The 23,240-nt window shown below is 41.3% G+C and overlaps 1 protein-coding gene across 9 annotated transcripts in view; it reads left to right on the forward strand.

The window, feature by feature from the left end:
• Positions 1 to 23,240, forward strand: part of RNF17 (ring finger protein 17) — a 227,700-nt gene that overhangs the window by 93,933 nt on the left and 110,527 nt on the right. For 8 of the 9 annotated variants that reach the window (XM_039498951.1, XM_039498917.1, XM_039498969.1 and 5 more), the window contains 8 exons: positions 454 to 643; positions 4,756 to 4,927; positions 8,021 to 8,211; positions 9,203 to 9,341; positions 10,897 to 11,050; positions 11,941 to 12,056; positions 20,498 to 20,618; positions 21,497 to 21,617. In XM_039498951.1, coding sequence (XP_039354885.1) covers positions 454 to 643; positions 4,756 to 4,927; positions 8,021 to 8,211; positions 9,203 to 9,341; positions 10,897 to 11,050; positions 11,941 to 12,056; positions 20,498 to 20,618; positions 21,497 to 21,617 — 1,204 coding nt within the window. The remainder of the gene's footprint in view (positions 1 to 453; positions 644 to 4,755; positions 4,928 to 8,020; positions 8,212 to 9,202; positions 9,342 to 10,896; positions 11,051 to 11,940; positions 12,057 to 20,497; positions 20,619 to 21,496; positions 21,618 to 23,240) is intronic. The other variant, XM_039498954.1, reaches the window with a different exon arrangement.

Below are 23,240 nucleotides of genomic sequence, written 5' to 3' on the forward strand. Positions count from 1 at the left end.
TCACCTACTTTGAATGGACATGAACAACACATCTCGAAGAACAACAGTTACTAAAAGGTGGGTAACCGTTCTTTTCCATGTTTTGTTATGATCCCTGATAGATATAAAAGGGAAACTAGAAATACAAGATGGGAAAGACTCCTTTCTAGGCAATCACTGCAGAAAAGGATCCAGTTGTTATAGTGAATCCCGGATTAAATGAACCAACAGTTAAATACTGTGGCTGAAAAAAATATTCCTCTGGGATATATTAGCAAGAGTGTTGTAAGCAAGACATGAAAAGTAATTCTTCCACTCTGCTCAGCACTGATAAGGCCTGAACTAGCTACATGGTAAAATGTAAACCATGGAGGAATATACTAAAATGTAATGACAATAGCTTCTAAACTAAGATATTGAAGTCGTGGATTTAGTTGGTTTAAAATTGTAGTGTTTTTTTAATCTTTATTTTAGGTGCAAGAATCTTTATTAACAGTAAAGAAAATGGAATGTGGTGCCGTGGAACTATCACTGAGTTGATTTCTCTGGAAAGTAAAAATAAGGGAAAACAATGTGGTCCAACAAAATACAAAATTTACGATGTTGCAGTGATGCAAGTATTCATGGAAGACTTTGGGAATTCTGAAGTTTTAGTTAGTTCAGGGTATGATTATCTTATCATAACTACATCTATGTTTTTGTGGATAAAAATAGCATCTTGTTCCAAACTGTGGCATGTCAGCTGTTGGTTTCTGATGGGAATATGTACTATATAGTCCAGTAAAACTACCTTTTCACAAGTTTAATAACTAAATACAAAATGACTGCTGTGTGACTTGCATACAGCCACACGCAGAAAAATATTATATAAAATACATTTCCACAGAGGTTAATGTATATCTGCTAAGTTACCGTACAAGACATGAATGTTTAAAATTGCAGACCTAGAAAATTCAGTGTCTGAACAAGATACATTTCCATGTTGTCACCTCTTGCAACAATTATTGCAAATATCGTGATAATTGGTGTCTTTCTAAAAGCACTCACTCCTGTAATCATGACTACATGAGAATCTTGGCTTTCGTTTAAAAAAAAAAGTGTCTAGCCCTTATGGTTACAGTGAGAAGTTTGAAAATGTGATGAAATGCATCCTTGTGGGTCAAATCAAAAGGTAAATAAAAGGAACCTAAAATGTAGTCTTTGGTTTACAAATCTTTAAAAAAAAAAAAAAAAAAAAAAAGGAAATCTAATGGTTTTGAGGGGTTGACTCTTGGTTTTTAAACATTTGAAGTTTGCAATACTGCATTTCTTACAATTGTAACAATAAATTCGTCACTAACAGGCTAGATAGGCAGAATTGTGGTTTTACAGGTCTTAAGAATGAACTGGGAAAACTTAAGTGATGATGAAGCTTCTTACACTGTTTTTTCTAATGGCATCAAACCTCAAAAAGCATATGGCTATCTACTTTTTTATACATTGGCAACTTTTTAATATCTTGTGCCAATGAAGTCGAATTGAATTTTGCTTGTTTGTCAGTGTATTAAGATGACCCTCCCCAGTTTTAAAAAGACTATTTTCCCTAGTCTCTGAACTGTTCTTGTGGGGGAGTGCTTAGCAGGGGTCAGAACAAATGTGCTTCTTTATACTGATCATCAAATGAAAACTTATTTTAAGAAATAATATTCTAGTCTGGGAGCATAATGTAAAATATTATTCCATGGGCATGTTAGTGATAGAAGGGTAAGGGGAAGGGATCATTTGATTTGTAAAATATCTACAGAATCAGAATTTCAGTGGTGTCATCCTGCCCAGCTCCTCTAGTGGGGATAATTGTGTTGTTGGAAATGAGTCAAGTTGGGCATCATTCAAAAGCCCTTTTTCCCATTAACACAACGATGCCAAACATGACAAACCTAGAACAATTATGTGGGTACATATTCAAGAAAATGTTTTAAAATCAACTTTTTAAAAATTATATAAAATTATATGTAAGATACTGATCTTTGGTAATCCTAAGGAAGTTTGCCTTGGTATGTAGGACTGAAAACAGTGTTGTCTCAGTTTAGGGCACCCTTGCTAGACACGTTGTTACACATATGTTACGCATATCTCCGTACAAAGCAGGCCAAACATTTGCAGGGTGGTGAGTATTTGATCATTGCACACAACTATTAGATTAACTAAAGGATTGATTTGGGAGCAAATGGTATTTCATACCTAACTGATGTGATCAGTCCATCCTCCAAGACCTATCCATGCCAGTTAGGGGAGTGTTTTGGATGTGTTCAATCATCCTGGAGCAGTTCTGTTCCCCAGCAACCATAGGTGCTGACTCCATGGGTGCCTGGCCCCGGAGCACCCACGGAAGAAAATTGGTGAGTGCTGACCACCCAGCGGCAGCTCCCTGTGGCCCCACCCCCCTGCTCCAACTTGCCTCCACTGTGAGCGCGCTGCTGTGTCCTGCTTCTCCTCCTTCACAACCCTTGTGCCGTAACACAGCTGATTTGCGGGGCTGGGGGGGGAGGAGGAAAGCTGCGTGCTGGGGGAAGAGGCGGAGCCGGGGCAGGGATTTGGGGAAGGGCTCCAATAGGGGCCGGGAGGGGCGGAGTTAGGGTGGGGACTTTGGGGATGGGGTTGGAATGGGGGCAGGGCCGGGGTGGGGATGGGGTGGAGTCAGGGTGGGGAAAGGGGCGGCGGGGCACGGGCACCCACCAGCGCTGGAGAAAGTTGGTACCGCTGCCAGCAACAGGCACAAAAATGGAGTCTTGCTGAAGGCTTGGGTGGCATCTCCCAGAGAGCACTAGAACATACATATCTTAGGCAAAAAATCCAGAGTTTAGTAGCGCCTCTGTCTGTGCCATTGATGGCATGCGAGATAATTTTAGTTTGTCTTCTCATGCAAACTACAAAGAAACTCCACTTAGTGTGAGGCAGCAGCTTCATTATACTGTGTGACAACAGAATTCTTTGAGCAATTATTTGCATGCTGGAGCATGTTTCCTGGAAGGTATATGGTTAACCTGTCCTTCATGCGAGTATGTGACGGTAGTTTTTTCACTGTGACTTTACAGATGTTTATAGAGTCAATGATTTTATGTTGGACAGGTTCAGTACCATGGATTTTTTTCTTTCTGATATTTTAATTGATTCCCTCTGTAAACGTGTCAAATGCTGGGTCATCATAAGTCCAGTATTTTCTCTCTAGCCTCATAATTAAGTGTTGTGCCAGATTTTGGAAGGTGTTAAGAGTTTCTGGTTTGTTGAGTGCTTGTACCTCAGCTACACTATCTGATTGCTACGTTGAAAGGCCTGTACTGGTCATATCAGCAGATGCTGGCTTAGGAAGACTATGCAAGATATTTGTTAGTTTGCTTTTCTCTCGGCACATAGACATTGTTCCAAGTCATTCAAACATTGATCATGGTACCATGGAGAACTCGTATTTCCCAGAGTCTCACATAGATCAACATCATGCTGAGATCTGAAGACAATGAGGAGATGAGCAAACAATGACCTGGCTGTGGTTAGCTGTGTAATAGTCCTTGCCACCTTCATGCTGACTTTCTTCTTTGCATCTGAGCACATTTTAGTCTCTTCTTGATTGGAGCCCATAGATTGACAGAGCCTTGGATAATTCTTTGGGTTTTGAAGGCTTCATACAAGTCATGACCCAACGTATCCATTCAACTGACACTTTTTTTTTTAGCTATCTCATCACTGAAAACTACTTCCATTGTGATATTAATGATCTCCAGTCTGTCATATGCTGATGGGTTGCTAGTTCGACTAAGCTCATCCTGCAGCTTTAAAATCACCCTGTGGCATTTAACAGTACCTAATTAGTCTACGGGATGCTTGGTTTCTTCTGGGGAAGTCATCCCATTTGTGCTTAGTGTTTAGTTTGAAATTCAATGGAGTTCTGGGGTTGTCAGGAAATACCGGGAAAGATCATTTGGATGCTTTGTGATGCCATCAACCCCCCAATGACTTGGATTGTTCTGTTTTTGTATTCTAGAGCTTCGTCTGTGCCAAGTGCACATAGGGAACTAGCAACCTTTTAATAACCCAGTTTCCTTTCCAAAATTCCTCCCATATGTCAGGGCCAGACTTTTCTATACCCCTTCTTTTCAGCAAGGTACCAGGCAATCGTTGCAGGATGGTTGGCTGAACCTAAAGGAAAAAGTATTTCACAAGTCTTTTATAGTACTTTCAGGTGCAAATTCCAATCAACAGTCTTGATGGATCAAATAAAGAGCAGCAAAGACTCAACTGTCTTCATGAATCACCACATCATCCCAAAATGTATCTGGTATTGTATTCTGAGCGTTAACTGATAACACAGTACCACCAGTTGATGGCCACAATTTAACTTTGTGGGATGCATGTTTGACATGCCTGTGCTAAAGTATAATTTAAAAAAGTTGATTTTTAAACAATTTTTCAAATATATAGCTACATAATTGTTCTAGGTTTGTCGCGTTCGTGGGAGCAAGGGCTTTCGAATCATACCCAACTTGACTCATTTCCAACAACACTGTATTATCAAAATTTCCCCCAACCAGAGGACTTGGAGTTGGGAGCTGGGGGGAAAGGGAGAGCAAGTCCTCGCTGTCATGCCCTAGAGGGTGACATCATTGAAATTATGATTCTGTAGATTTTTATTAACCAAATGAAACCTCTTAGTTTTCTATGAACAACTGCCCACGGAATTACACATGCTCCCAGACTGTGCTGCATTTTTGTACTATCATTGTTTATTTATATTCCCACTAGGATTGGTGGTGTCTCTGTGGTGAGGCCAGAACAAGTTGCTCTACAGAACTTAGTGGTAAATGACTTGTATATGTTTATCAGGAAGCCTGATCCATATATAGAGGCACAGCTCAGGGATATTCCTCCGTTAGCTGTGCAGTGCTCGCTGAAGGACATAGTTCCCAAAAACTCAGTAAGTAAGCACTGTTTGTACAGTTTAAGAAAACAATTTTCATTCAAGTTTTTTATTATGGAAGTTAAAATTAGTCCTATTTTTGCGACTTTCCAAATACTCCCAAAAAACCACAAGGAGAATTCAGAGATATACAGCAATTTTATCAAGTCGTATATTAAAAAGATAGGCTTATGGTTATTTTCCAATGTATGTAATGAAAGTTTAATTATTTTTAAGAAACGCCAATCGCTATGTAATCAGTGTTTTAAATGATATATTACAATAAAAGTTTTATAGTTCACTGGTTTGGGGGTGGTTCTGGAGATGTCTTTTTTCCTCGCATTCCAAAAAAGAGAAGTATAGAATTGGTTGTCTGATAATTTGGGCCAGGGGCATGTCTCTCTTTTCAAAATTCAACCAAATAGGGAATGGTAAAGAATAGTCCTCTTTTAGAATAGTTTTGTAAATATCTGATTGAGGTTTTCCTTTTTTACCAAAAACCTGGTGCTGCTCACCTTGGAAATAGTCTTGATGTCCTTGATGCTTCCTTCTGTCCAACTCTCCCCACTTGCTACTAACACTTGTTCCTTAAAAAAGGACATAGGTTATAATAATACTTTCTTCATTACTTTGCTTTTATTTGTGCTCATTGAGTTAGGAACATTGCACAAGTGAGGCTATGTGGATAGAGATGTTGAAATAATATATCCCTACATTTTTAGGGATATAACTGTAGACAACCTTAAATGGCAGACATTTCAGCTCATATTACACTGATAAAATAAGTGATAACAATTAACTTGCAAGTCTTAATTATTGAAATGACCTCCTCTGCTTGCCTAAATCTTCAAATTAGTAACACACAGGCTTGGAACAGTGAAGGGAAAACTACAGATTTTGCTCATTCCAACAGTTAAATAAATATGATGAGATGGCAGAAAAACCTGTCACCATAAACAAATTCTGAATTTTTTTAATGGTTTATAGTTGGATCATTTCAAAGCCTGGTGTTCTGATTTTGCTGATATTATTTGTAACTTGCAGTCAGTGTGAGATCTCAGTTGCTTTAATAATGGTGTAATCAAAAAGAACTGAGTATAATTTAAACTAAACATTTCCCTTCAAAATTGAAGGGACATAGTTGACCTGAAAATGCTCCAAAAAGGTCCAACCTGCTTTTGAGGTTTTTTTTTTTTTATTATTTTTCTCACACAAAGGGAAAGAACACAAAGAGGAGAGCAGCATGGTGCAAGGAAAGTGATTATACCAAACTCTCTGTAAAATGTAGAAAGTGGGGCTGTCAAGTGATTAATTTCTTTTAATCGCACAATAAAGAAATTAATCGTGATGTTAAATAACAATAGAATACCATTTATTTTAAATATTTTTGGATATTTTTACTACATTTTCAAATATATTAATTTCAATTACAACACAATACAAAGTGTACAGTGCTCACTTTGTTTATTTTTGTTTTTTACAGTGCAAATATTTTAATCAATGTATTTTTCAGTTCACTTCATACAAGTACTGTAGTGCAATCTCTTTATCATGAAAGTTGAACTTACAAATGTAGAATTATGTCCAAAAAACTGCACTCAAAAACAAAACCATGTAAAACTTTAGAGCCTACAAGTCCAGGAAGTTCAACTTGGTCAGCCAATCACTCAGACAAACAAGGTTGGTTACAATTTGCAGGAGATGATGATGCCTGCTTCTTGTTTACAATGTCACCTGAAAGTGAGAACAGGCATTCGCGTGGCACTGTTGTAGCTGGCATTGCAAGATTCACATGTCCCTTCATGCTTCAGCCACCATTCCAGAGGACATGCTTCCATGCTGATGATGATTTCTGCTTGATAACGATCCAAAGGAGTGCGGACTGACACATGTTAATTATCATCTGAGTCAGATGCCACCAGCAGAAGGTTGATTTTTCTTTTTTGGTGGGTTGGATTCTGTAGTTTCCGCATCAGAGTGTTGCTCTTTTAAGACTTCTAAAAGTATGCTCCGCACCTCATCCCTCTCAGATTTTGGATGGCACTTCAGATTCTTAAACCTTGGGTCAAGTGCTGTAGCTATTTTTAGAAATCTCACTTTGGTACCTTCTTTGTGTTTTGTCAAATCTGCTGTGAAAGTGTTCTTAAAACGAACATGTGCTGGGTCATCCTCCGAGACTACTATAACATGAAGTATATGCAGAGTGTGGGTGAAACAGAGCAGGAGACATACAATTCTCCCCCAAAGGAGTACAGTCACAAATTTAATTGACGTGTTTTTTTTTTAACGAGCATCATCAGCATGGAAGCATGAAGGGGATACAAATGTTTAGCATATCTGGCATGTAAATACCTTGCAACGTCAGCTACAAAAGTGCCATGCAAATGCCTGTTCTCATTTTAAGGGGACATTGTAAATAAGAAGCAGGCAGCAGTATCACCCATCAATGTAAACAAACTTGTTTGTCTTAGTGATTGGCAGAATAAGAAATAGGACTGAGTTCAATCCTTGAGGGGGCCACTTAAGGCTCTGGGACAAAGATCTGTCTGGGGATTGGTCCTGCTTTGAGCAGGGGCTTGGATTAGATGACCTCCTGAGGTCCCTTCCAACCCTGATATTCTGTGATTTTGAGGCTTGAGGTCAAATTTAAAAAGCATAGTTTGACCAAATTATGACTACTGGGTACCAAACAGTCTGCAAGTAAATTCCAAAGAAGGAGAAGAATAAGTTTATGGTGGTTCAAGAGGGGAAAATGATAAATAAATGAAATTAAGAATGTGAATATTTTAATTTGAATATCAGGAATATCAAATGGTGAAATCTTAGGATGGGGAGTAATCTACAAAAGGAAGTGATGAAAAGACCATTGCTGAAGCCATTTAAAACTGGGCTTGAAAAGAAACACTAGAAAATATACCATAGAGAGCAATTCTGCACTGCCAAGGTTATGGATTCGAAGGTCTAGTGGGTCTTTTCAATGTACTGTGTGTGACATCTTGGCTCTATTGATGTCACTGGCAGTTTTACCACTTCAGTGGAGTCGGGATTTCATTCTGAGTGTGATGGTTTTTTCTTTTTATGATCCTTAACACTTTTTTCCCCCCCAAACAGAATGAAGGTTGGGGGGAAGAAGTTAAGACAGAATTTTTGAGAATGGTAAATAATAAAGCTGTTATAATGAAAGTATTCAGAGAAGAGAATGGTGTGCTCATTGTAGATCTGAAGAAACCTCCAGTTAATAAAATAAGGAGTGACATGCCAGTATCTCTTAAGGATGCTTTAGTTTTTACAGAGTTAGCAAGGTATGTGTCATCTTAAAAGGACTTTAAGCATTTATATTTTTAAAAAATACACAAAATTAAAGGAATCTAGTTTACACTCTGTAAATTGTACCCTTGCTAGTGGTGCTATCATGGTTTGTTTCTGCAGTTGTAAATAGCTTCCACATTTTTTTCACCCAGGAATGATTACATTCACAAATGTGGTGTCATACTCATTTTGATGACACAAAACCTCATTTGGATAACTGGGTTCTAACTGCAACACAAAAAGAGGCACAGCAGAGTTGTCAGACTTATACTTTAAGAAAAATTATTTCTAAGCTTTCAAATAATATTTTTATTCATAACACAAATTGACACAGCAAACAGCTAAAATATATCACTGTGAGTTTGACTACCTTGAAGTTTTTCTGGTTTTGTTTTTCTTTATGAATCTTTAGTGGTCATTAAAATAAGGATTTTTTTTATTTTTTATTTTTTTTAAAGAAAAAGGGATATGAGAGGGGAAGATAACTGGAAGATGCCTTATCCACTATTCCCGCAAATACCTTGCTGCAGTAATAATTACCTCTTAATTAACAAGGGAAAGGAAACATTTAAAGGAACAATGTTTTATTCTAAGTAGTAAAGGCAAGCCTTTCGCTTCTAACCTATTTAAATAATGTAAACACACACTGTTGCCTAAAAACAATGAGTGAAAGATAGTTTGGAAAGCTTTAAAGGAGCAGCAATCACATATACCCCACAGTGTGTCTCACATTTGGGAAAACTCACTGTTACTGGAAAAGAGGAAATTGGCTCCATAGCACTACAAACAGCAAAGTTCAAGAGCGGTTCATACGAGTCAGTATTGTAACAGCTAACAACCCATGAAATTATTAGCCAATCCAGATGATTACTGAGTTTTTTAATAAAAGGTCTATTAGGCCTTTCATAGAAAATTTCACACGAAGATGCCGTTCATCCACAACTGGCTTTGACATAGTTGATTCACAACCATTATTCTCATTAGGTTTCGATCACAGCTTCCTAGTCAACCGGAAAATAATATGGCATTGCAATATTGTCCGCCCACATTGCCACAAGAAATGACAGAAGTCTCCATTGTCGTTTCTCACATCAATAGTCCTAGTGATTTCTATGTTCAGTTGGTAAGTATTTAGAAATATTTTATATTTAATTAAAATATTGATTAAAATTTCTGGGCTTTAAATAATCAAACAATAAAACATTAAGCCGCTGAACAATATATTAAACTTCTAATAATCAGTTGCTATGCCCTCCCCCTGAAAAAATAAAGTTCTAGTCAGTTTTCTTATCCCCACCTACAATACAGAAATTTTCTAGGTATACGTACAGTGTCTAGCACAATGGGATTCTGAGCCTAAATAATATTCTAATAAAGGGGGAAATGAGATATTCATTGTGGCACCATACCAAGTTCATAAATAGCTCATCTTGCTAGCCAGGGTGTCTCTTAAGCAGTGGAGTCACCCCTTCTCTCCTTCCCTCCCACCCAAGTAGGGGATAGGGGGATCTCAAGCAGGAGCTGCTGGGGCAATGCTGTACATGCTTCTCCTGACTTGCTGCTTCTCCTCCCCCTTCCCCATGGCCTGTATATGTGTGCATGGGAGAGTGGGAAGGTGTTGCTGCTTTCTCATTCCCTCTCTTCCCCACAGCATGGGGCAGGAGGGTGGATATTTCACATCTGGGTACTGGAGGATATTCAATGCACTCCTGCTGCCACTGGACGGCAGGGTTTATGATGGGCTGATTGGTTAGCTCTTGCCTACTTGAGGGGGGTGCTTCTGTTTGCTGCTGGCGAGTAGCCATTTTGGTCTCTGTTCCAGTCCCACCTTTCCCCACCCTTGTCTAATGAGCTAGATCTCTTACAATCCAAGAAACTAAGCTGATCACCAAATTTTGTTTGAGGTCTGGAAGAAATTTTTCCTTTATGGCAAAATTGGCAAACTGCTGTTTGGGGTTTTTCATCTTTCATCTGGCATCTTGGAGGTCTGGTCTTAAGGTTTAAATGACATTTATCGCAACTTTGGTGAGTTTAGAAAGAGTCCAATGTGAGGTCCTTGTGCTCTTGAGTCCACTGGGTTACAACTTTGCATAGTAAGGGGGTATAATGGCGTGGTGCGTGGCTCCCTTCATCTTTCCTACCCCTTACACGGAGGAGAACAATTTAGGACTCTGGTTTCCAGCCAGAATCCTTGGGAGGGCCTGAGGATGTAGAGAGAGCATTAACCTCATACCCACTTGTAGATTTGTAGAGCCCACGGCCATTGGTTCCTAGATGAAATTATCGCTGTAACATCCCTGCTGAGTAGCTTAAGTAGTATATCTCTATTGGTTAATTGTTTTAATAAAGTTTTGGTCTCTATTTAACCATACTATGGTATGTCTGTCTGTTTCTGTGTCCACATCAATTAAGTGCATCACACAAAGTGTGGTATTAGAGAATAGCCTACAAAATCTCCTTTGATAGTAGATTTAAACAGGACAGTATTCAAAAACTTGAACATTGGTTAATACACTTACACCTTTTGTGACAATCATTGCCTTTTGTGGCCTTTGAGCTCAAACTCTTTTTTGGAATTGCATGCCACAAGTCCCAAAACATTCTGAATGTCTGTGGCTTATTCTGATGAGTAAATTACTGTAGTAATGGGGTTTTGTTTGGTTGTTTCATTATTTTAGATAGAAAGTCTGGACTTTTTAGTTCTCCTGAAGAAAATTGAGGAAGTATATAAAAATGATGATGGAGAAAATCTGGAAATTCTCTGTCCTGTTCAAGGCCAAACCTGTATAGCAAAATTTGAAGATGGAGTTTGGTACAGAGCAAAAGTTACTGGTAAGTATGTTAGTTACTGATTATCTAATTGTGGTGTTCAGTCAAATAATTGGAAATGGCATTTGATCAGAACTTGAATAATAAGTAATAGTTATTTTTATTGCTACAAAAGGTAGTAATAAAGACCAATACTAATAGTCAACTTTATAACCTTATAAAATATGTTTGATATTACTTTTGTTTTGCTAATTTGCTATCAATAATTTGTTTTACATACTATAAGGTATTATATAGGGAACAAAAACATGTATACACATATACAGTTGAATTTCAGTAACAAACATAATCATAATTGTCGTATTCAGAGCCCAATCTTCTGCCCGTCTCTGGGTGTAGCAGATATAGAAGAGGCACAAAAAAACTATGGTTGCAGTGCTCTGATACTGGAAGCAGCTGGTGGCCAGTTTATCCCATTGTCATTGTTTGAGGCTGATCTGAATTACATCTCAGATACGATTTATTTATTTGTATTACCATAGCACCTAGGAGATCTAGTCATGAACCAGGACCCCACTGTGCTAGGCACTGATATGATCCCCAAAGGGCCATCTGCTAGCTAGGAATTATCTAAGCAGTGTTTTTCAGCCACATGCCTGGCCTACTCCGTACATAAGAAATATAAGAGGCTGGCATTAGGACCAACTATTAACACATTACCCAGTGATTTTCCTTGATTTGCGGGAATTTTGGCTAGCTGTTAAAGGCTGTAGCAGCTTTGCTGATTTGGGATCTAAACTGTTTCAGAATGTGGTACTTTATGCACACACACAGTGTATGAGTAGATCTGTCTTTGAAATTCTTGCCATTGATGTTTTAGTATATACTTGATGATAGTTACAAGTGTTAACGACTTCTGATTTGTTTACCTGATATTGTAATATTTTCTGAAGGACTGCCAGGGCATCAAGAAGTTGAAGTTAAATACGTTGACTTTGGCAACACTGCCAAAATAACTCTTAAAGACATGCGTAAAATTAAAGATGAGTTTTTGAGCCCTCCAGAAAAGGCAAGTTTTTTTTATTATTTGTGTGAATTGAAAAGCTTCATTCTACTAAATTTTAAGGATTTCTTTTGTTATGATATTAATGTAAGTAAAGACCAAATTATTGAAGTCAGAAATCTTAGTGTTTTTTTTAAATTTAAATGCACTATAATGTAGCATTTAAAAATGCTTTGGATACAAGTGAGATGAAAAGTTTGCACTTACATTTGTTTATGTCACTAGCCTTAAAATTAATTCAGATGTTATTTTAATAACCAAGTCAATTTTCAAAGACCCTCACTTGTTCTACAGCAACGCTAAGCTCAGTTTTGTTTGCTTTCACTAGTTTCAGAAAATTGTTCCATATCTGCTAAAGCACTCTTTAAATATATGTCCTGAATTTTGGTGGGGAAAACTGTTTTTAAAGGTTGTAATGCTCTCTGATGTTTATAAGGGTCTTTTCAGCAAGGGAGAAATTGACAATGCAGGAGAACAGCAAAACTGACAATACACAGTGTTATCAAATACATAATGTGAAAAAAACTGGAAGAAGACAGGGAAATGTTCTAACTTTTAATTATAGTAATGTTGAGTGTTGCTTATAGTTATGAGTACAATAGTTTTCAGACAGAAATGTGATTTTTTTTCCATGTTTGTGTCTCTTAAATCATTGTAGGGTGCACAGGTAACAACTCTATTTTTAAGCTTGCCCTACACTTTTTGTGTTACAACCAACTGAAAACAGGGTCCTATACCTTTGCCAAACTTTTAGGCAAAACTTTTAGGGGAATATTTCAGCTAAAATGATTTGTTTCTGAGAATGAGGTTGGGGGAAAATGTTTTGCTTGGGACCAAATATTCTTATGTCCCTTTTGTTGAGACGCTCTAGTGCCTCCAAGCTTTGGAACAAGGACTTGAAATTTCTGGGGTGTGTAAAGTGTTGGCATGCCTTTTACGTTTGTGATAGTTCGCCCAAATCTGGCTTAGTTGTAAGACTCTGAAAAATTTCAGGGCACTTATTCTCAGTAGAGACTTGATAGAGTTTGGCAGCTAAGGTCTCTGATGCAAGAGGCTGCAGAGTAAAAGGGGAAAGGGTTCTATAATCACTAGAGCACATTCTCCCACCAAATCTGGAATTGAACTCATTATTCTTGAGTCTCCGCATTCCTCTGCTATCTAGAAATAGCTGTGAAACCCACTGGCAAACTCTCTCTCTCTCCATCCCCCTCAAGTGGCAGGTCCATGCAGAAGATAACAGCCCTCTACTGCCATCTGCTACTCCACTAGTTCAAATGATCGAGAATTGTGGGATCTAAAGGTCCGGCTGGTGGCCCATCTGGGGAGTCAGTATGGTCCACATGATTAAACTTTTGTGGGTGGTTTTTTCAATTTTAAGTTTAAAAAAACATAAATTACATACAAAAAATAAAAACACAAGGTTGCCAAGGCAATCATTAAAAAATTAGGAAATGTCAGAATTAAGGTTGCCAATACAACCTTAATTTGGCTCATTTGTGTGTGTGCATTGATACAATCTTTAATTAAGTGATCACATATTTCTCCTAAGCCCTTCTCCTCTCAGCACCTAAGTCCAGACTGGACAGACTTCATGTCACTACTTTCCAGGAGTCTAAATATTTCTGTAGTGCTTAATTACAACAATTTTTTCTTTATATACTTTTATTGAAGTTTTCATATTAACTGCCTGGTAATCGTGATTACCATGGAATCCTCAATGGCTTTATCTTTTCTTAGTTTTTACTATTATCATAGGTTTATTACAGGGGTTATATCCTTTCCCTGTAGGAGATCCATTGTGGGAGGCAATGAAAGCTCGTTTATATACATATAAAACATCTAGATTCATCCTCAAAAGGTCAGAAGACCATTTTCATTACAGTTTGAATTCATTTTCAAGAAGAAATATTAATATCTTTGTTTTTCTCCTTAGACTATTTAATCTCTGTTAAGTCAGTCATGTCTTGCTATTAAAATCACTGTCAAAGGGAATTGCCTCTGGCAAGAATTATCATAATTTAATCAGCCCTGAGTCATGATCTTCCTCAATATTATCCTGTTTAGTTTTATGTTTACTTATTCATTGAACTTAAAGAACAGTAAGATCTTTGATTACATCTTGCAGTGTTGATGATTATGATGTATAGTTTTGGATCAGTCTGAAAAATTGCATAGAATTTAATTTTGTCGTTTATAAGAAAAGATGTGTATATTCTTCTGACCTTTTGAGGCTGTTTCATCCAAAAGAAACTGAACAAACTCATGTATTATACACCCATAGAAGTTTTATATGTATATAAACAAGCTTTCATTGCCTCTCACAATGTATTTCCTAGACTAAACCTGTGATAATAGTAATAACTAACACAAGATAAAGCCATTGAGGATCCCAAGGTAATCACGATCACCAGGTACTTAATAGGGAAATAAGACTTCAATAAAGTACATAAAAAGAAAAATCTCTTGTAATAAAGTGTTGCAGAAATACTCAAGACTCCCGGAAAGTAGTAGTTAGATATGCATATTACCCTGTAGATGAGAATTTAGGTAAGGAAGAGGTGCTTAGGAAATCAGCTTTTGACTTTGAGGCACAATTTGGTCTTGGATCCTCCTTTTGCAACCTTGTTATCTAACAGATTTCTTTGTTCTCCATGCCAGCTCAGCAGGGTGGGGGCTTATTGCAATATTTGAGGTCTAGGGAGCCTACCCCAGTTGTGAGCTTAATTGCTGTAAAGTGGCTGAAAGTTCATTAAAATGTTACAATAACCTATAACCGTAACTGTTGATAGAAAAAGGTACAAATGAAAGACAGACTGGATTAGTACATACGAAAAGGGCTACTGGTATAACTAAAAAACTGTGAAGGTTGCTTGTAAACAAGAGGAGAATGGAATCGGGAAATTAATGGAACGAAATTGGTGTGTCAGAAATTAGGCTTAATTGGTGAACCAAAAAAATGAGGTGAGCTATTTTGCTCATTGCTGCCTTTGGGATCCTTAAAAGGAGAGACTTTGGGGATAAAAATGGTGTAATTGACTCCTGGAGGATTCTCTCAGGAAAGGCCAATAGCCTCTGCTTCACTGCAGAGACTTAGTCCTTCACTGGTAATCCTCATTCATCATGACACTTAGATCTCAATGCATCAGTGGGGAAACCTGACCATTACTGCTGGACCAGTGAGGACTCCAAAGTGATACTTATGAGATCCTGCTCTGTCTTCCCTTTCCTTGTGTTCCTTTCCTATCTATCTTTCATCTATCCTCTCTTTGCTTTTGACCTGATCCTGAGACCAACTGTTCCAGCATGACAAGATGAGACTGGCCAGCCTAGCCAGATATGCCCAGGACTGGTGAGAGAGTAGGGATCTGCCCAGATTAGCCAGGTGATGTCCCAGACCAAAGAAGTGAGCTGGGGTTAAGAGCAACAGCTGTCATGGCCAACCTGCCAGCCCTGGATGTCTGTCCATGACTGACTGATTTGCATCCTAAGAATGTAAAAAAACCCAAAACCTGTTCTTCAAGTGCTTGCTCATGTCCATTCCATTGTAGGTGTGTATGCTTGCCACATGCACCAGTGCTGGAAGTTTATCCGTAGGGGACCGGCTCTGGCACCCTCTGGAGGGGCATGCATATGCTGCATTATAAGGGGTGCCACCGGCTCAGTTCCTTCTTACCGCCAGTGACAGTGCTGGAACTGCTTCTTGCCTCAGCAAGTGTTGAGTTACCCAGTGGTTTTCTTCTGCGTCATGTGTAAATAGTCACTTAAGTGGGTCTTTTGTGTTTTAGTAGTAGTTGTTGTTGTTGTTTGGTAACTTAGATAGTCCCCTGTTGGGACTTTGCCCATGGCTGGGGCATGCCCTGTTCCCTGGGCTTTAAGCCATGCGAGCGCTGTCCAAAGCCCATGACGATTAGCAACCCACATCAAAGCTGCTTGAAGTGTCTGGGTGAAGCCCACATCAGTGACAAGTGTTGAATCTGCAAGAGCTTCAAGCCAAGAACCAAAAAGGAGTGGGACATAAGGTTGAGAGTGCTCCTCATGAAGTTGGCACTTGGGCTGGTCTCAGAGCCACTGAAGTCAGCGAGTGCATTGGTGCGAAGTGTGCCTTTGGCACCACGTTCCCAGCGCCAGTCCCAGTACTGGTGAAGAGGCCTAAAAAGCACCAGGACAGAGGGCGCTCCCCAGCTCCATGTAGGGTGAGGGCGAAGGCTGCGGAGGAGCACAGACCCTGAGGGACGGGCATCCCCAGCCAGACCTCCAATGGACCCATGGCCCACTCCATCTAGTGGAAGAGGTCTTCAGCTCTTGGAAGCCCTATACACCTTGGAGGCCTTCCAGGCAGCCAAAGACATTGTCTTTGTGGGTGCCACAAACACCTCACTCTAGCATGGTTGTCTCTAAAGAGAAGCCAGTGCGGTCCCCATTAGTGTGGCATTGGTCCCTAGCACTGAGGCGATCAACGTCAAAGTGTCGATCCCCGGGGATGTGCTTCTGAATTGCTCAGACTGACCGGAGATCCCAGCATCACTCATAGGAGGACTCAAGGTACCAGTCCCCCGTGGGATGGCACCGCTTGCCCAAGAGCTGGCACGGGACTGAGGTGCACCGGTCTCCAGACAGAAGACATTGCTCCCCAGGGCACAGGAGCCAGAATGCAGCAGATCCCTGGTATCAAGGGGGACATCGCCGGGTCTGCAGTACCAATCGACTTCGTCTAAGTGTTGCTCATTGCCATCATGTTCCCAATCGCCAGACCTTCAGTACTGCTCGAGGAGCTATAGGCGTCGATTGCCAAATACCCGCTATTGATCCGCCGAGCTCCACCGCCTGCCTCCGAGCAGCTGTCGTCGACTCTCTGAGACCCGGTACCGGTCCTCCTGTAATGAGTGGCATGGAAGCCAGCAGGAGGAGGACTCTGAAGCCTCATCAGCACCACGGTGGTCTCTGAGGCATCGCTCACCCTCTTCGGACAAAGAGGAAGAGGCCCCAGGCCCTTTGAGACAGTTGCTCTCAGCCAAGCATGGAGGAGCTGCTCTTGTATTGCCAGCCAGTGCTTGGCCCCCACCATGGCAGTTCTGGAACCCATGAGCGTTCCGCAGACACTTGTCCAGTGCTCTGTGTCAGGCGCGTCAGACAGGAAATCGGTTACCATCTCCCACTGTCCCCCGGCATTGGACATGGGGTCAGAGTGCGGTGTCAAGGAGCCTTCTACTGGGGAGAAGACTAATCCAGAGATGGAAGTTGCACCCACCCTTCCCCCCGCCTCATCATCATCCTTGCCTGATGAGGCAGTGGCAGGACCATCCCAGTCGATGTCTCTGGACAAAGCTCTGGCACACCAGGAGCTGTTTAAGAGGGTGGCAGCCAGCCTGGCTTACAGGCGGAGGAGTTAGCGGAACCCTCCAATGGCCTGTTCAACATCCTGGCCACAGTAGCCCTGTGGTGCTTCCAGTACATAAGAAGTGGTAAAGCTCGTCAAAGCCCTCTGGCAAACCCCTTCCTCTCTCCTGCCCATTTCCAAGCAGGCAGAGAGGAAGTACTATGTCCCTGCTACAGGACCTGAATATTTGTACATTAACCCTGCCCCAAACTCCCGTATGGTATCTGTGGTCAACCAGAGAGACAGGCAGGGACAACCCAGCCCTACTCCCAAGAATAAAGATGGCAAGAGGCTTGACTTGTTTGGGAGGAAGGTTTATTCATCTGTCAGCCTCCAGGTCAGAGTGGCTTACCACCAGGCCCTCCTGGGCAGATATGATTTTAATGTTGGCAGTCTATCACCAAGTTCGCATATGTGCTGCCCGAGGAGTCTAAGATGGAGTTCCTGGCTATCCTTGAGGAGGGGATAATTGTGGCAAGGGCCTTCCTCCAGGCCGCATCAGATGCATCGGACTCACCCACGAAGTCCATGGCAACGGTGGTGGTGGTGAAGCGGGCATTGTGGCTGATGTCTTCTGGGCTGGCCACAGAACTCCAGTTCGCACTACAGGACCTCCCCTTTGATGGCCTGGCCCTGTTTGTGGAGCAAACAGACACAAAATTACATGAGCTACCCTTTGGTCCCTTAGCCTCTATATGCCAGCCCCAGTTAGAAAGAGGTTCAAGCCACAGCAACCTCATAGACCTGCCAGTCAGGTGAGATCGGAGCCCTATCATAAGAAGGACAAGGGCTACACATGCCACCAGGGCCACCAATCTGGCTCAGCCTCGCAGTCAGGTTCATCCTGCTTCCCTCGAGGGAACAAGCGGTCATTTTGAGGGTGCGCCGAAAGGCAACATCCCAGTCTGCGAACTGGATCCTCCCCCCTCTTCGTTTTGCAAACCACCTTTCTTTTTTCCTCCCCGCTTGGACCACAATAACTACGGTCCATAGTGGCCACTTACGTCAGATGTCGGGGTATCCAGATCTACCTGTACCTCGACAACTGGCTCGTCAAGGGCCTCTCCAAGTCCAGCGCAGTGTCAGAGTGCTGCAGGACTCATGCTAAGCTCCGGGCCTGTTGATAAACGATCAAAAGTCCACGTTCGTCCCGGTCCAGAGGATAGAGTTCATCCGCGCGGTGCTAGACTCTACTGACACCTAGGTGTTTCTACCACAGGACGGGTTCGACTCGATGTCAGAGCTAATTACCCACCTCTTCATGCACTAGATCACCACAGGCAGAGTCTGTATCAGGCTTCTAGGGCTCATGGCAGCGTGCACCTATGTGGTCCACCAACCAAGGCTCAAAATGTGGCCCCTCCAGCTGTGGCTGGCAAAGGCCTACTCCCGGTCCAGCTATCACCCGGACAAGGTTGTTGTGATCCCATGCAGCCTATTCACCTTCCTAAAGTGGTGGCCCAACCCAAAGAGGGTGATGGCAGGAGTGCCATTTGCAAATCCTCGTCCCGAGGTCTTGCTGCTATCGGATGCCTCAGATGGGGTGCACATCTTGGGACAATGTGGACCCACTGCATATAAATGCCAAAGAGCTCAGGGTCATCCGCCTAGCTTGCGGAGTCTTCCTCCCCCAGTTGTTGGGTCAAGCGCTGTGAGTCCTGACAGACAACACAGCCTCCATGATCTGTGTGGACAAGGGAGCTCGCAATTATCGGCTCTTTGTCAGGAAGCCATCCATCTATGGGATTTCTGTATCCAGCACGGAATCCACATGAAGGCAGCACATCTCCCTGGCGTTCACAACACACTGGCGGACCACCTCAGCAGGTCCTTTTGCTCTCACCATGAGTGGATGCTCCATCTTGAGGTTTTCTGGATGATCTTCCACAAGTGGGGAGCTCCCCAAGTGGACCTGTTCGCCACCAAACAGAACAAGAAATGTCAGCGCTTCTGCTCTCTACAGGGTCTAGGCAAGGGTGCCTTTTCAGACGCGTTTCTCCTGTTGTGGGCCGAGGATCTGCTGTATGCTTTCCTGCCAATCCCTCTGTCATCAGATGTTCGGCTGTGTGTGTTCTCCCTGTGTGCTGTTCCAGCTCTGCATAGATAGCTGGCACAGCAGACCTCAAGCAAACTTCACAATGACCACAAAATCTGTTAAGATGAGAAGGCACCTGGCCAGGTTTATTGTTGACAAAGCATGGTAATAGCACCTGGCGAACTCTACGAGGATACTAAGACATGTATGCACAATACAATGGATGCAGCTCAGTCAGTGGTGGGACTTTCCACTGTTCCGTAAGCTGGCCAAAGACACTCCCTCTGAGATACATCTTGATACACAGATACAAACAAATTACGTATTGCCCCTGACGTATGAGTGCCACCCATTGCCTTATACATGTTGGTTTGATCAAAACATTTCTATTCATCATGCTGTCATCCTGACCTTATCCTTAAGATGGGCCAGCATGTTCCTTTTATCTTTGGGGATGTACTGGTATCGAGGTGTTCTGGTACCACCCTCCTGGAATGTTCTTGTGTGAGAGCTTTGTGCCTTGCATCTCTTAGGAATATGTTTCTGCAATATGCCCTGTTCTTGCCAGATTATGTGAGCAGAGCCTGCTTACATGGGCTTATGTTTCAGGCCCTCTTCTTACTACACCCTCTTATCAGCAGAGTCCTGTCAAAGATCAAGAGGGACAGGGACAAGGTCATGGTTGCCCTAGCGTGGCCTTGCTAACACTGGTACTGCACACTCATGGACCTTGCAGTGGCCACTCTGTACTCAAAAATCCAAAGAATGGCTAATTTTTTAGTGTTTTGCCATGACTCTGACTCAGTAAGTCCACTAATTCTGTTTAAATCAACACAGTGAGGTGAAAGTTGTGCCCATTTTTTACCCACCTATGGCAGCCTTTCTCCTTGCACTGAAACCCATGATATGTTTAGTCTACGCTGGACAGTAAGTGTATTCCTTATGCCTTCCTGATCACTTTTATGAAAAGGATTTGGCCCTAAATGGATACTGTGGATGTATGACAACAGGTATCTAATTTGATTTATTACTTAGGCCATCAGGAGCAAGCTGGCTCATATTGAACCCTATAAAGGAGGAAATGAGTGGAGTAGAGAAGCAAAGGAAAGATTTGAAGAAATGACTCAAGAAAAATTTATGCTGTGCTCAGTCATTAGTAAGTTATCAATAGTGTGTCTATTACATAACTAATACTGTTAAATAATTAAAAATAATTGTGCATATTCAGATCATCACATATCAAATAAAGTAAATACTTTCATACGTTAAATGAGATAAATCCACTCTGTTATGATTACTCCCCCCTCAAATTTGCTGATAGATCTGCACTTTTACCAAAATACATTCATATTTGCAGTAAGTAATGTGATTGGCTGAGCGTTTCCAAATGTAATGTAATTGGAATGAAACTTTATAGCCAGATTACATCATCATGTATGCCTTCAGTTCCATGTGGACAATGTGAGTGTTAACTGGTGCAAACACTGGTTTGCATTAATTTGTAGGGTTTGATTTCAGAGATGCTTAGTATTCATGGCTTTCACTATCCACAGTAGGAAGTTTGGGTGATCAGCTCCTCTGAAACAGGCCAATACTATGTGCTGCTGAATTTCAAATCATGTCTGTTCCGTGGGATTTTTCCCATTATTGGTTTTTGCTAAAGTGTAACTTTATTTATGTGAGATGGGAATTCTTATATAAGTCAATACCAAAAAATTAACTTGGAAACTGCCTAATAAAGGAAGTTTGAGCAATAGTTGGCTGTTTGGCCATAATGTTGTTGAGGTGTAGAAACCACCAAAAAAAATCCTTACTGGATATGGGTGTAAAGTTGGGACTGTCTAAAGAATTTGCGTTAAAACTGGATATATTTTTTATTTTGCAGATCAGATCTTGGTAGATTTTAATTTTTCAGTGTTCTACCTGCCCCTACCCACCTGTACACCCTCTCTCACCACTCAGACAACTAACTTGCTCTGTGTTGTAGTTACTGGACACTTTTTAAATTCAGCTTTATCTTTATCTATTTTGAAGGTATATCACAAGATAATGTTCTGTCAGTTGAACTCTTTGACTCCCCAGATGTTCTTGGAAAAAGATCCTCTAGTTTGAACAGTCAGCTAGTTAAAGAAGAGCTTGCATCTTACGTACTAGGGCAAGTATTCTCTTTATAATCTACTGGTTGGTGGGTGGGTGGAGCAGAGGGATTGAAATTGTCTGAGTCTGGATTCCTAACAAGCTAGCAAAGTGCCCACCAATTACTTTTCAGACTCTCCCTCACCTCCTCTCCCAAAACACGCCTTCCTCTGCAGCATGGGGCACAGGTCACTTGCTGGAGGATTCTCTGCACCTTGAGGTCTTTAAACCACAATTTGAGGACTTCAATAACTCAGACATAGGTTTAGGGGTTTGTTACAGGAGTGGGTGGGTGAGATTCTGTGGCCTGCATTGTGCAGGAGGTCAGACTAGATGACCATAATGGTCCCTTCTGACCTTAAGTCAATGAATCTATGAAACACCAGACAGATCCATCATCTGACCCTACAGGTTCTCTGACTCAAGGCTTGATTCCTTGATGGTTCTAATGCATAGAAAACTCCTGCTCTGAGGAGGTGAAAGTGGTGCTGTTACATAGTAGAAAATCAGTAGAATCATCACACGTACATACAAAAGTGGGAAAGATTCCAAATCTGGTGTAATTTGAAACAAATTACCCCGGCATCCTCTTCCCTCCCATTAATACTAGACTACATCCTAGAGCTCAAGAAGATCTCAGCCCACTAAAAGTACACCTTACGGCCATAATGGCCTTCTACCAGTAAATAGACAGCTATTCAGTATTTACCCATCCGATAGCAAAGAGATTCCTCAAGGGTATGAGTAATGTCTGAGAAAAACGGAGTTCTTACTCTCAGGTTGGGTGCACCAAGTCAGATACTTTTTCTCTAGCAATTGCGTGGAGGAAGAGCGCAAAACAGGTCTCTCTCCAGGTAAACAATTACAGCAAGCATTTATACCTTTTGTTACATACAATAATGGGCAACAGCTGCATTTTGTTTATACATATGTCATCCTGATATATTCTTTTCCTCCACAATTTAGACTATAGTCTACATTCCATACTTCTCTAACACAAGGTCACAACAACTTCTCATACAGTTCTTTTCCCACTTGCCTCACACAATCCTCGCTTCTACAAATCTCACATTATTAGGGTTACAGCTAGCCTGACTTGCTCACGTAAGGGGATTGTCTGAATTTGAAATCCCCTTCAAATCCCTGTGAGTTCTTTCTCTACTTCCACACCAATCTCTACCCACAAATCAGATGTCCCCCACAACCATGGGACCTTAATCTAACTCTGAGGCTTAACAAAGCCAACTTTCGAACCCATGGTCACGTGCTCACTTATGTATCTGTCCATGAAGACAGCATTCCTAATGGCCATCACTTCGGTGTGAAGAATTGGTGAAATAGTAGTACTAATGGCACACTCTCCCTTCACAATTTTCTTTAAAGACAAGGTCACACTGAGACCGTTCCCAGAATTCCTCCTCAAAGTAATCTTGTCCTTCCATACGAATCAACTAATTCACTTGCCCACCTTCTTCCCAAAGCCTCACCGTGACAGAGAAGCAATATTACATACACTTGATGTCAGGAGAGCTTTATAATTCTATTTGGACAGAACAAAGTACTTCAGGAAATCTCCTAAACTGTTCCTCTCCATTGCAGACAGATCCAAGGGATCCGCAATATCAACTCAAAAGTTTCAGAG

The sequence above is a fragment of the Mauremys reevesii genome, linkage group 1 (assembly GCF_016161935.1).
Source record: "Mauremys reevesii isolate NIE-2019 linkage group 1, ASM1616193v1, whole genome shotgun sequence".
In the NCBI taxonomy this organism is placed as follows: Eukaryota; Metazoa; Chordata; order Testudines; family Geoemydidae; genus Mauremys; species Mauremys reevesii.